General features: G+C 40.0%; 1 protein-coding gene across 1 annotated transcript in view; it reads left to right on the top strand.

The window, feature by feature from the left end:
• WDPCP (WD repeat containing planar cell polarity effector) overlaps positions 1-15424 on the top strand; it is a 147747-nt gene that overhangs the window by 81629 nt on the left and 50694 nt on the right. The window contains exon 13 of the mRNA XM_059468455.1: positions 522-645. Within this exon, the coding sequence (XP_059324438.1) occupies positions 522-645 (124 nt within the window). The remainder of the gene's footprint in view (positions 1-521; positions 646-15424) is intronic.

Raw genomic sequence — 15424 nt, 5'->3', positions numbered from 1 at the left:
AAACCCTTAGGGTTTCTAGACTCTTTTATTTAAAAATTTTAAAGAGCTGTGGGCTGAAGGAGGTTCCTTAGACCTCAAGGCCATCACAAAGAGGGTTCTGTTACCCGCTGACCTAACACAATAATCCCTGAAAAACTGAACTCCCTTGTTGTTTGCCTAAGAGGACAAAGACTATTTGAGCTAATTGAGAGTTGATCTCTACTGGACAATCTTGTTCACACTGTATTAGTCTCATGAGTCACTTTTAGTTGTAGGCTGCTGGTGAGAACTTGATGTGTTATAGACTTCTTTATCCTTTTGATAGCTTTTGTTGCTCAAAGTCATTGTCAGCTGTGCCTGCAAGCCAAAGTTTATATGCACATTTCTGTTTATACAATCTGTCATATTTTAATTTCATCTGTCCTTCAACAACATCACATTTCATCACTGTTTGATGAATTTGACTGACTGCAAACATGAGCAACCTGTTGTAATTGAAACTCATTCACTTGTTTCATTGCTGCTGTGTTTGAATTCCACAGCACAGCTTGAGGCAAGCCTTGGAACCTTCTATGCTCCAACAAAACCTCTCTTGGATAGAACTGTGCTGGAGTACAGGGACCCCATCAGCAGATATGCAAGAAGGTTCTTCCACCACCTGCTCAGGTGAGTGACAGTTTCAGCTTCTATCTACTTAAAATTAATTGCATATTTCAATAACTACCTACTTTTATGTGGTTAACATTTTCTAAGAGGACCACCCCTGAAAAAAATGCATTAGTTGTTAATGTTTGTTTAACTTGCACTTTGTTCCTTTCAAATAGAGTAATGCAGATAAAGTGCTATTCAGAGCTCTTCTGTCATCAATACATTTTAAATGAATCACCCTTTCCCATTTAGCTTGATAGAAAAAAAGATACCCTGCTTCTGAGAGATTAATATTCATCAACTGCTTGCAGATTAGTTATAGAAAGAACTTAGAAACTTGGAGAAAACACTGAGTTTAGAAAGATGCTAGAACACAAACACAGTCCAGGACATTTTTGTCTTCGCACGACTGAAATATGAACATTTTGTTAGTCTCACTTTTAAAATTCTCATATGTAAATTCAGGTTCCAGTAATTTTCAATGCCATTAAAATAAGAGGAGAAAATGCAGTGTTGAATTTGTCTGTAAATTGTACAGACTCATAGAATGATTTGGGTTGGAAGGGACCATAAAGATCATCTTGTTACAACCTAGCCACCATGGGCAGGGACATCTTCCACCAGACCAGATTGTTCCCAGCTCCATCCTAACCTGGTTTTGAACATTTCCAGAGACAAGGCATTCACAACTTCTCTGGGCAACCTGTGCCAATGCCTTATCACCTTCACAGTAAAGAATTTCTTCCATATATCCAAACTAAATTTCCCCTCTTTCACTTTGTAGCCATTACTCCTTGTCCGACTACTGCAGTACCTGACAGAGTCCCTCTCACTTCCATGTGGGCTCCTTCAGATGCTGGCAGGTTGCTATGGGGTCTTCACACAATCTTCCCTTCTCCAGACTGAGCAGCCCCAACTTCCTCACCTTGTCTTCACAAGGAAGCTGCTCTGATATTAGATGAGAAATAATAACAAATTCAGTAAGAATTTATACTACATTGCTTTTGTGTTGTATTTTTTTCAACCCATTATAAATATTGATATGCAGCAGTTCAACCTGTTCACAAATATAGCTGTGATATTCCTTCTGGGAACTATTCAGTGGATAAAATAAGGAGAAGTTGCCTTCTGAATAATGCAATGTTTGTAACATCTTGTTACAAACAAGAAGAAGAAGTGTAGATGGACATAGTGCAAAGACTGACAATGCACCCTTTTGCAGTGATTCATCCAGACTGTATATACATTGTCTGCATGGGCAAAGCAAGAGTTACTTTGATAGCATAGAATGTGGTTTTTCCAGATCTAGAAGACAAATATTCAATATTGTCTTCTACATTTTGTGTCTGAAGAGGATCATCTTCTCAGTGAACAGGTCCATTCCAGTTGGGAAATTATTCCTTGTGGAAGAATGATCCAATATTTGCATAATATGTGCCAATCTTTCACTGGAGTTTTCTTAACACACATGGCCACAACAGTGGGTACAAACTCTGTTATTGCCTTTCTCCTAGAAACCAGCAGGGAAGATGCTGTTGTGGCAGTGGCCAATTTATCATGGCCGTGGGCCAGTTGCCTGCAGAGGACAGATGCAGGAAAAATGCCTCAGAGATTGCTGAGAGGTGTAACTCTAGTGCTCTTACATCTGCAAGAGAAAGGTGTGTTCCCTCTGACTCAGGCTTTGCTTCCAAGTGCTAGTAGGCATGCAGAGGCATGGGGCCCTGGCTGAGCTGCCAGCCCTTGAGGCTGCAGCTGAAACACTGACTCAGTCCTCCTAAAACAAGAACCTTCAGTGTCAGAACGCTGCCTGGACAGCGTGGGGCACAGCAGGAGGTGTGCACGAGAGTCTCCTCATGTCTTTTACCTCCCACTGTAAAACAGCCTTTGAACAATCTATGGTTGTGGCAGTTTTTGGAACAAATTTGTTATTTTGCTGTTTTCCTATTTTCAAAGGGATTTGTATTCAACCGAATCAAAGTGATAGGATCATGTGATTGCTGCAGAACAGATGGTAATGCTTAAAGCTTATCTCAGAAGACATAATCTAAGTACAAAATTAAATGTTCAAATATGGGAGATTTATCTGATAGAAAGCAAGGAAATGATGTTCAGAGCTGATCATTATTGCATTAAAGTGGCTGTGCCTTAATTGGTGTTTTTTTCTTTTTAGATGTTTTCTTAAGTGACTAGAATGATTTAAATGTAGGCTAAGCAGAGAGAACTACAGATTTGTTGGAGAATGGTAAACCATGGTTCTGGGTGAGTGAATGCCAACCAGGCATGATGCAATGTCTAGGAGGATCATAGGGAGGCACAGTGCCCACTAATTCAGACACATGAAAGTTGCAGCTGCTGCTATTACATTTGTCTGTGATAGACTAGCAAGGCAAGGCACTCCTGCCAGCCTGATTTACAGCTGTGGATTCAGAACAGGAGAAAAGTGAGAAGGGAATTATGCTCCTGCCTTCTCAGGTCACCATGTTATGCCCATGAGGACACTGAAAATGGGGAGTTCCTCCCACTACCTGTTTGTCAGGGAAAGCAAGGTCAGGTGACATGGAAGGAATACAGAGGTGCTGTTCACCACTGCAGGGAGAAAATTTGTGTGGCCAAAGCTCAACTGGAGCTAAAGCTGCCCAGAGCTGTGGGAGACCATAAAAACAGGTTTTTTTTAAAAAATGCATTAATAACAAAAGTCAGTGCAGTGATAACATCAGCCTGTTACAGGATGAGGATTGTCACCTCACAAACAGGGCCATAAAGCAAAGATGTTTAATGCTTTCTTGGTCTCTGTCAACACCACTGACGGGGTAAGGGGCTCCCAGTGCCCTGAACTGAGCCCTGAGGACCATTCCAGTGCTCCAGCTGCACCCCTGTGAGTCTGTGGGGCCTGCTGGGATCCATCTGAGAACACTCCAGGAGCTGGCTGATGTCATTGTGAGCCCTGCCTCCATGATTTGTGAATTGGCTTGGGAATCTGGAGAGGCCACAGCTAACCAGAAGCTGGCAAACATAGTCAAGAAGGACAAGAGTGATGACCCTAGAAACTTCAGGCCTGTCACATTCACTTCAGTGACTGGTAAATTATGGAGAAGATTATTCTGGGAGGTATTGAAAAGCACCTGAAGGACAAAGCACTCCTCAGTCACAGCCAGCACAGCTTCTTCAGACAGTAGAGTGCTGCTTTTATCAAACCTGATTTCCTTTTATGGCAGGGTAACCCACCCAGCTGTTCAAGAGAAGCCAGTTATTGTTGTGCTTTTGGATTCCAGTAAAGCTTTTGATACTGTCTGTCATGGGATCCTTCTGGACAAAATGTTCATCCCTCAGCTGGATAAACACATCCTGGGATGGGTGAGCTCACAGCTGGGGCACAAAGGGTTACAGTGAACGGGGTGACATCAGACTGGGGACCTGTCACTACTGGGGCTCTGCAGGGCTCCATCCTTGGCCCTGTGCTCCTCAACATCTCCATAAATGACCTGGACACAGGACTGGAGGGACACTAAGCCAGTTCACAGACAATACACAAGGGAGAGGAGCTGTTGGCTCCCTCCAAGTCAGGGAGATGCTGCAGAGAGACCTCAGCAAATGAGAGGACTGGGCAGTCACCAACCATGTGAAGTTTAGCAAGGGCAAGTGGCAAATTCTGCACCTGGGGATGGAGCAGCCCTGGATGTACAGGCTGGGGAATGAGAGGCTGGAGAGCAGTGCCATGGAAAGGGACCTGGGGATCCTGGTTGATGGAAAGCAGTGCCCTGGCAAACAGGAGGTCACTTGGTTCATTCAGCCTGGAGAAGAGGAAACCAAGGGAAGACCTCATTGTGGTCAGCATTCTCATGAGGAGAAGTGGAAAGGCAGGCACTGATCTCTTCGCTCTGGTGACCAGACCTATGGGAAAGGCCTGAAGCTGTGCTGGGAGAGGGTTAGGTTGAATATTAGGAAGAGGTTTATCAACCAGGGGATGCTTTTACACTGGAACAGGGCCCCCCAGGCAGTGGTCATAGCACCAAGCCTGACAGAGCTCAAGGAGGGTTTGGACAGTGTTTGCAGGCATAGGATGTGATTCTTGGAGCTGACCTGTGCAGGGCCAGGAACTGGACTTTCATGATCCTTGTGGGTCCCTTCTAACTCAGGATATTAGATGTTTCTATGATTCTATTATTTGATGTATTCACTTTTTTACCATTTTTCATTTAGCACTGAATACTTGCAGGCTAATTACAAATAGCTAATGTATCTCTGCAGAGTGATTTTTTTCATCACAACGGATGTGTCTGTATGACCAAACCAGAAGACTTGGATGCAGAAACCCTGTAAACTGAGACCGTAAACTTGATGCAGCATTAAAGGACATTTGTTACTCTCTTGTGAGTGTGAGGAGACTAAAGCAAAGTGATCATTTTGTACCCTAGTGCAGCAAATGGAGGAAGCATAGTGCTTTCTAAACTATGTGCAGTAAAATTGTGACTGATATTCAAAAAGTATTTCTTGGCATGGAGTAGGCCTTCTGCAGTTCATTTGGGCTTCAGAAAGAGCAAGCAGCAGATTCACATAAGTTAAACCTAGAAGACAAAGAACTAAGGAGAGGAGCTCAGATGTCTGGTAGGAAGAGTCAGAGAAGTGGGGTTAGGAGGGAGCATGAGTAAAAGACAAAGTGTTGGGGGCAAAAGTCTGAAGGCAGGTGTGGGAATGTACAGTGTCCTGCAAGAAGGGCAGAATGGCAGCACAGAGCCAAATGGGAGAAGAGAGTTTGGGATGTGTGTGGTAGGCTGTGGAGGAGACCAGACATATCAGGGATGGACAGGGAAGGGTGGAGTTTTTCATACAAGATTAAAACATTAAAATGCTTAAATATTTCAAGATCTAAATCTGAAAAATGTTCATATAAACAAAAGGTTTTACCCCACTCTCTAGCTTTCCTTTGAATACCCCACCAATCTGCCTTAAGCCTTTTTAGAAGGACCAGCTCATGGGAGAGAAATATTAATTCATTCTACATGCTGAGACAGTCTTTGACCTGCCTGCTGAGTCTGCCAAAAAAGTTCCATTTATTGTTGTACTCTTAAAGATGTGAGTGTCTGTGTTTACTAGAACTGAGAAACACAGTTACCTTTCCAGAAGGGCTATCCTCACCTCGTAAAAACCATGTGCCAGTGATTTTACTGTTTGCTGTAGGCGAAAAGGTTCCATTCAAAATAACGGGGGACATCCATTTTCACAGTTTTAGGGAGATTATAGTGTATCTATTTTTCTGCCATCAATGAAGTCAGTTTCTAGAAAATGCTGAATGCAGTGATGGGAGATTCCCTTTTTAGACATGAAGGCACTTTAGAAAGAAGATGATCTGTCCAAGCTGAGATGGGCAAAGGAACACTGACAGCACAATTGAAACAGATTGCAATAAGAAGGAAGGAAAATTCTTTGCAATATTTTGGATTCAGCCATGTTATTTGTATCCATCATTATAAAAGCTAAGTTCTTAAATTTGCAAACCACACATCATCTTCAGCTTCCACTAAAATAGAAGCTTAGAGCTTTGGAGGCCCTGAATGTAAAATATGGAATGCCTCCAAAAACAAGCATTCAGTATACAAAATTAAAATTAAAGGCCTCTTAATTATATGCCAGGGATCCATTAAACAGTATTTATGGAATGAATAATTATTTTACCTCTAAATCCTTATCTATAATTAAAAATACAGGAACTGAATTACAAGTACAGAAATGTATCTTAGGTGTTCCTTGCCACTTCAGTAGCACTCTGGTATTTCATTATGACGTCACTGCTTATAATAATATAATGCATTATATCATTATGTAAAATGTTGAGCAGAGGTGGATTTATTGGGAAGCCTTGGGGAGCTGTAACCTCCCTTTTTGCCCCCACCCTTTTGCTAGGTGTATTTGTGTGCTGGGGGAGTGGCTGCAGCACCTCCTGCCTCTGTCTCACAGTCTCGTGCAGCCATGCAGGGAACACGGAATGGGACGGAGCCATTTTTCACTCGTTAACTGCGGCATCGCTGACTCATGGCTTAGCTTCACTCTGATCAAGCATTTGTAAATTGTGCTTGTCATATTTTCTAATGCATGAAATTATCTTGTTTGTTTGACACGGACACACTGGCACAAGCACACGCCTGCTCTGTTGTGTTCCATTTTTTGAATGAGAAAGCAGGGCTAGAAAGTAAAGTCTGAAATGCAGTGCAGGAGTTGCAGAATTAAGATGCAGCCACAGTTCTGCGGTTCTGCTGTGCCCTTTCCTCCTTTGTAATTTTGTTTTGTGTTTGTGAATACCCAGTTTAAGGATTGTTTTTCTTTTTTTTTCCCTACATGGAAAAATACTAAGATTCAAAACCACTTGCACCTTTAAATCTGATAATTTCATTAAGAGAATGTAATTTGGCTTTTTTTCCCCCCATAGTACAAATATGTTTAACTACAAAGCAAAGCTTTGTTGTAAATAACAACATAATGCTTTTTCATCTCTCAAGAGAAAGATGCAACTCTGATCACATTCCCCGATAGAATTTTGGATGGATTCATGAAAGATTCTCCTTTTTATAAATCCAAAAATGAGAACCTCCACCATATTTTTACTTTTGCTGTTTTCACTCCTTCACAAATCTCAGAAGTGTTTTACTCTTCGCAGTGTTCCATGTAAGGTGCTATTGGGTAAATGCAAAAAATTATCTTCACATTGAGCAGAACATTCATCAAGTGCTATGACTTTGCCACAGGACTTTATAGGGCTCCTTTCTAAATAAACATTCTTAAAGAAGATGAGAAGGTAAGTGGTCATTAGCATCAGGGGAGACCTGCTTCCAGCCACCACTGATCTTTATGAATCACTTTACTATTCAAGAGTTCTGAAGTGCACTTCTATACTAGACATGATGCCTGGACACAGACAGTTATCACTTAAGTCCAAGACAACCTTTGAAAAGCTAAAATAAAGCTCTTTTGCCCTGCAGGTATATCACTAATGCAGTACTAACTACCCCTTGGTAAGCAGGTTCCTGTATCACTACACTGCAATCTCCAAAGTAGATATTCACTGTGAGTATTTCCATCCTAAATAGGACCCTAAATCAAAGGTGAAAAAAATGCCTCAGCTTCATAGGAATAGTTCTCAATCCCATCTGCTGCCAACTGTATGGAACTGAGAGACAGAGTGAGCAAAGAGCTTTTATGATCCTTTTTAAGAGCACCCTAGAAGTAGAATTATAATTACATTGGTACATAGTGTGTCACAAAATATGTATAAACATTAATGATGACATGGTTGAGGACTAAGAATGTCTTTTATATTCATAAGGCAACCTATTAGGCATTAAATTATGCCTTCAGATAAAATGATCATTGATGGCAGTCAGGTTCTCTATGGTGGCCACATGAACAGAATTCATCTCTATGGGAGAAAGTTCAGTAGTAGCATTTTCACTAAAGTAGCACCTTCTGGAGAAGACTTTGAAGAGTCATTTTTTTGTCTTCTTTTGAAAAACGATCAAAACCAAAGGTTTTCATATTACCACAGCACTGATAAATGAGAATTTATATTGCTGTGATGGAACTACACATGAAAAGATTCCCCTGGTCATGCTTCTTGACCTGTTTCAGAAACAAGAAATAAAGGCACCTATTTAATGGAACTACGTTATTTTTGCAGTTAAAGAGGTTAAAGATCTCATAAAAAGTTTAGACTGTCTTTGCTTCAGTCCTATGTTGTTAATGATTTCTTTTCTTAAACCAGTCCCAACACAGTTTTCAATTTCAGTCAGATACTTTGATGCTACAGGAATGTCTCTAGGATTTAATTATCTCGCAATGATTACAATGTAAGAAATAATGAGCAAAATATTGGGGTGGAGGGACAACGAATTACATGACATCATTCCTTGAGAACAAAATGCCATGAAGAGAAACCTTGACAAATCGCTCAGAGATTTGGGCAAGATTTGCTGCTCAACCTAATGGGAGAGACATTGCTTGGAGGATAGGAAGAATGGCCCCTTAGACACACTTAGAGCAGCCCCAGAGCTGCTGTAATCTGGAGCCAGTGTGCACAGCCAGCAGCAGATGCAGTTTGGTGGCCCACAGTGCCAGAAGTCATCCAGTTCTCTGCTACGTCCCCACCCATGGGACTGCACTAGAAAAAAGGAACACAAAATAGCTACACTGGACCGATATTGTTTGTGCCAAATCTATTCCCACATGCTGGTTAATCTGACTTTGATATTGCTACTTTCAGAAGCTGAGCCCACATTGAGACCACTCTTGTGTTGTGTAACTGATAATCTGCCCTCGTAAGGTGGCTTTTTCCTGCTGTACTAGCTGTGCAATTTCCCTGAAATCTTGAGGGCTTTGGGCATACACTGACTGCAGAAACAATGCAAATTTATCATATTCTTGGACAAACCTCTCAAGAATTAGTTCTTAGCAACATATCTTCATCCTTGAGCCTTCCCAAGTCATGGGTTTCTCCCTCTCCATCAACTCCACCTAGTCACTAATAGCATCTTCTTTTAGAGTGACTCTCAAAAATCTCTAATTTGAGGTCCTGATCAAGAACTGAATTTAAGATCTATTTTTTTCTTTGAAGTTTTTCCAGATCAGTTCATGTCTCATCTCTCTACCAAGACACTTTTTCTCCATTCATCTTCAAAGTCTTCCTGAGCCCCACCATTATGCTTCCCTTTACTGTATGTGGACCATCTGGCAATATTCTGTTGTGAACTCAGCTCATCAGATCAGAGTTTTCTCTCCCTCCCTCAGATTTTTTTCTGACTTTTCTCCCATTTCCATCCAGTGCCCTGCAAGAAGAGCTAAGTGGATAGTCAGGCAGCCCTAGGCTTTCTGTCTTCAAATGCAGATCTGCCTTTTATGGTTCTTCAAAACCCAAGAGCCTGTGAAGGAAAGAACACCAAAAGGAAAATTTATAAAAAAGTCAGCAAAAGTCATTTGTCCAATAAATTGATGCAGTGTCTTGGGGGTGCACCTCTCATGCCTTAATAATGTAGAATTTATGTGTCCTACATGCTCACCTGGGCTTCCTCTGTAGTTAGGATAAAGACATGGGCACCCAAAGGATGAGTAATCTCATTGAAGGGAGATATCTCAGATAAGCATGAAGAGTCAAATGTCAGTGCCTATCCCTATCAATTAACTACAAAAGGAGCCTACCTAATTAGCTTAAATTAGCCATGTAAAGGTAAGCTGTTTGAAGATAAATGGAATAATTTGCACTGTAAATGTCTAGCTCCTGTATCACATTATTACTGGCCAGTTAACAGAAAGATCTTAGATGTTCAGATAGTTTCTGTAATAGAATGAGAGGCACATAGACTAAAAAAATATATATCAAGAAAGTTTTACAAAAAGGTACAAAAAGCAGACAGGCATGTAGATCTCTTTAAAAATCTCCTTTTGACCAGTTGGCCGAGACAGGAGGGAATAGGGATGTTTCTTGGTTTACACTGGTAAATGTTGAAGTATCAACTAGAAATAGATAAATAGTAATATATGACCAGAACTAGGTAAAATTAATTCAGAATTTCTAAAGCTAGTAAAGGATAAAACATCTGAAATACTGTGGTGTGTAACCTCACATTTAGAATGACCTTAGCACCTGAGGACAAAAACAGGGAAAATATAAAGTTAGTTTTTAAAACGATCTGGAGAGACCCTGGAGAACTATGCCCTGTAAGTCCAGCCTCTGTACCAATGAAATTCGTAGAAACTCTGTTTTAAAAATGTGTGAACATACAGACAAATAACATATTGGGGGCGAGTCAGCAGGATTTCTGTAAAGGCAAGTCACATCTCAAAACTCAACTTCTTTGATGTCAGCAATCATGTGAGTAATGGGTATCCAGCTGCTACTGATGAAAGTTTGACCATTGAAGACCTTTTTTGAAGGTCTCTCACCAATATGTCTTAAAGAAACTAAGCTGCCACAGGATTAGAGGAAAGCTTCCCTTTCATAGATAAGTAATTAATTAAAAGGTAAGAAAGAGAATAAGAGTAAATGGTCAGTCATCATGGAGGTCACCAATGGAAATTATAAGTATAGCAGATCTGTTCTTGTAAGTAACCTGGCAAAGGAGCAGACAGTGAGCTGCCAGCATTTGCTAATGCCACTAAATTATTAACACTAGTAAAGATAAGACCTGCTGTGAAGAGCAGCAGAAGGGCTTCACAGGATGCAATGACATAGTGTCAAAATTGAAGGTAAAATTAAATCTAAATAAATTCAAAGTGAAGCGTGTTGTACACAGTGGTGTGTGACTCCAAACTTCATGTGTAACCTGATGCAATCTGAGCTCAACATTATTCTGGAAGAAGAATTTGGTCCTATAACTCTACAGCTATAAAATAGTTCAGTGCTCAGCTGAAGTACAAAAAACACATTGCAAACTAGGAATTCTTAGAAAAGAACTAGAAAAGAAAACAGTGAACTTCGGTACACCTGAATTTTGTGTGTAGTTTTGGAGTCCCGCAATCTGTAAAAAGATATAGTAGAACTCAAAAAGGTTTAGGAAGGGCAGCCAAGATGATTAAAGCATGAAACAGCTTTAGTGAAAGGAATGGCTAAATAGACTAGAACTCGACCTAAAGAGGAGCAGCAGAGATAGAGATCTATTAAATTGTGAGTGTTAGGGAGAAAGAGCACAGTAAATGACTGCTCACTGCTTCTTCTAATACAAAAAATAGAGGTCATCAAGCAAAGCTAACACGTGGCTGTTTCAAAATATAGTGATTCTTCACATAACATATAATTAAAATATGAACCTCCTTACCACAGGATGTTGTGGATGCTAAAATTGTATGTGAGTTCAAAGGCAAGGTTCAGAGAAGAGGAACACCAGCCTGGAAACCACCTCTGGCTCAGCAAATCCCTGAACCACAAATTGTTGGAGACTGGGAGACTACTTAGGGAAGTATCACCATATGCTTGCCCTGTTCTAATATTCTCTCCCAGCTAATGGTAAGGGATTAGGTCAGGAGTGCCTTCAGTCTCAGCAAAAGGCTGTTTCTATGTTTTATGTTCTGGACATGATGCTGTGCAGAAAAAGCACATCAGACTCAATAGTTTTCTATTTGCTCCCTTAAAAATGTGCCAAAATTCATACAAAGTTCCAGACAATATTTTGTCTGTCTCTTCCATGGCTGTATTTGCTGCAATGGAGCTGTTATGTTTGGGAATTGTATGAACATTACCACTGCATTATTTCATTATAAAGAAATAATTTGGTTATTGACAAACATAGATGGAAAAGGTAAATATACTCTAATGGACCCATAATTCAGCAAATTATTCAAAATTTGGCCCTGCACCATGATTCTGTAAGTAGATACTTATCTCTAGGCAGCCAGCTTTAGAAAATATTGAGGTAATATGTTTTCTCCGAGAAGTCTTAGCACTAAAAAAGCACATCTTATCCAATGTCAGGCATGAGGGAGAATTGGCCCTGTACCTCATAGAAAGCCAAGGAGGAAAAGGGCCTGTTCATCTTAACTTTAATACCAAATTTCCATCTGCTGCAGCTCAAAATTGCAGAGATATCTCATGTACACAATAGGGATTTATTATAAAGGCAGCAACTCATCCTTAACCACAGCAATGATACTGGGCCTCTGTTATATAGCTGTCTTTAGTGTGTAGACATGCTGATATGTTTGCTCAATAAAATCCAGCTTTCAAGACATACTGTTAAGTTTACAGGATCACCAGAGTGAGAGGGATAAAGCTGGAAAACAAGAAAAGCAGAAGCGAATTAATGCAATAAAGGCTAGGATTTAACAGACAGGGTTGAGTAAAATAAATGTGAAACAACAGGTGCCACTGACTCTTATCAGCATTTTTAATTAACACCTGTTTTTAGCCCAGAGTACTTTGGAAGAGTATGTTGGAGTGTGTCTGTATTTAAAGATAAAGATACGCTGTTGAGAAGTTCCTAAGTAGTGAGAGGTTGGAGGAATGAAGAGGTTTGGGGGTGGGGGAAGCCTCTGTTTGCTGGGTGGGTGTTGGTTGCAGCTTAGAGAAACCTGAAGTAAAGCCACGATGATAAAATTGCAAGGTAGGGAAATACTGCTATGGCAACAAAATAGATGTTCTCTTGAAGGAAAATGAGTATGAAAAAGGAAATAAGGAGTGTAGGAAATTGAAAGGAAGTACAGATTACAATAAAAGACACGATCTAGTTTTAAAATATACCAATTGTAATAGTTTCAATTTATGTAATAATATTTTATGATAGTAATCAATTCTTGTTATCCAGACTTTTATGGCACCTGCTTTGGAAAATTTTGGAGCCCTTGTCAGATGTGAAAGAATTCTCATTCACAGTAGGAAGGGGATGCAGTCGTACTTTTCAGTGGCCCATCCTACAAGAACCCAAGCCAATGTGAATGACCAGCATCACATGGGAAGTGTGTGGCCTAAGTGTTCACAGAATCAGGATCTTTAAACAAATGCTTCTTCAGTGTAGATACGAGGCAGTTCCAGAGTGTTACAGTTTATAACTGGTTTATAATTAATTTGAGCAAATTTCAACAAACAAATGACATATCCTTCTTTATACCTAGACCCACTGCTTTTTCTAGAATATTTCATATATCTAAACTATTTCTTGCTAAGTATGTATTTTAAAGGTTTAAATGATCCCTTATTATTAAACTACTTCATTCAAAAATTAAGTTGGTTCACTTGAAAAACTGACTCAAAATTTTGTCCTGAGAAGAAGTGTGTAAGGCAGAGTCAGCTGAACTGTTTCAGTCAAAAATAAATATTGGTTTCCTAGAGCAGAATATCATTCTAGAAGATAGGAATCACATACAAAGATTATTAACTTTTTTTATGGTTGGTTTGGGAACGACCTCAAGATTCACAACCAGTTAAAGCCCTCAAGGGCTTTCTCTGGCCAGAGAGTCATTCTGTCTGGCTCCCCTTATTAGCTTTCTCTTTCTTCCTATTTTTTAATTTGGTTTGCTTGTTTGCTTTCTTGCTTCAAACCAGAGGGTACCCTTTGATGTGAAGGGCATTCAGTTCTACGCCCAAAAATCTATAAAGTTATGGGTGGACTTCCTTTAGGTCAGAGTTATGTAACTTGACAGTATCTTTCAAGTGACTGAAATTTTGGGTGCCTTGAGATACTTGTATTTTTCTGTTTGTATACTGTATTTTCTCATGGTTATTCTCTGACTTACCTGAGACCTATTTGTGTATGACCTTTGAAAGGTTCCATAAGGGATTTCTTTTTAAACAAGTCACTCAAGCCACAAATCCAGCACTTCACTTAACATGCCCATATTTAGGGCCCATGGAAAATTATAGGTCATAAACCCATGCATTAATGCTTTGCTAAATCTGAGCCTGAAGGGATGTATAGATTATGCCTGGACAACTTTTAGGGCTCCTGCATCTAAAATACAATTTAGAATACAATTTAGGAGATTATCCCCTTGACTCCACACACATAGACCCAGTGGCTGTTTCTCCATTAGCCCTTGGTGTGCTCTGCAGCACTTTCTCTTCGTCGGTATCTTAGAAGGTAACGAGGCTGTGAACCTTCCTCAGAGGTTTGTGTCCTGTTCAAAGGAGCTCATAACCTAAAAGCATTGTGGCATAATAACAGCAGGTTGGCAAAATAATACTGCTGGCATCTCAGAGGGTGGAGCTTTCCAACGCATCCATTGATCCTTCTGGCACTTCCCTACCAACTTCCAGAATCACTAGGGAATCTCAGCCAATTTAACAGAGGGTAGAAGTCTCAGAAATAAGCAAATGCCTGCAAGTTTTGTGAAAATCAGCAACCAGTTGGGGTTAAATAGAATGCAGGAGGTTATCTCTGTCCCAAAAAGCTACAGTGAAAGTTCAGCAGATACAAGTTCTGCCAATCAAGACCTGTGCTGCAGAACACCAAGCGTGGTCCACATGGCCTCTTGTTCAAACCTTGGTTGGGAGGGGGCCGTGGATGCCCTGCTGGGAGAAGACAGTGTTGGCTGGAGGATGTTCTGGCAGGGAATTTTTGGGAACAGGAAGAGTTGCTGTGCTGAGCCTGTGTAGGAGGAAGTACAAAATAGGTTCTTTGGAGAGTTCCTGGTCTTCAGGCTGCATTCAGTTTTCTACAAGCACCTTATTTAAAATAGGACTCCTACTGAACTCATTAGGGTAAAATCATTTTGGTTTTTGGTTGACTTTCACTTAAAGTGAGTTTCTTTTGTTGTTTATCTGGGGTTTTTTAAAGAAATGTGAGATCTTGATGTATTTATTCCTCTCCAGGAACTCTTAAGTACCACTTTTTCAGCATTCAATATAAAATGCAGGATATAAACCTTTGACTAATACTATACTTTATATACAATGGATTACACAGCAATCTAAGTCTTCAGAATTTACTGAAAATTTACATTAAAGTATCTTATTGGAGCTCAATAGAATTTCAAGGTTGTCATTTTAAAGACCATTACACATGAGAATTTTTCCTGTGAAATATATAAGTCCTTTTAGCCCTGATTTTGTAAAAAGGCTCTGAAGCTGACATACAGCTACATGCCTAAATCAGTGGTGTTGTGATCAACAGTTGGTGAAAAACTAATCTGTCCCATTTAAATCAACCACTTAGCAACCCAGCCACGCAATTTTTAGGTTCTTTAACCTGATAATCTCTAATTATTCTGGATTGGAATTCCAACAGAACGGAGTTCAGAGTAATTTTACAGATGTTATTCTTTTTTTTTATATTGTCTAATTTAAAAGGAAAATATTTCAGATAATAACAACATCTTTTGAGGG

This window comes from Ammospiza nelsoni, chromosome 3, assembly GCF_027579445.1.
Source record: "Ammospiza nelsoni isolate bAmmNel1 chromosome 3, bAmmNel1.pri, whole genome shotgun sequence".
NCBI classification, from domain to species: Eukaryota; Metazoa; Chordata; class Aves; order Passeriformes; family Passerellidae; genus Ammospiza; species Ammospiza nelsoni.
This window is presented reverse-complemented; position numbering and strand designations above follow the sequence as displayed.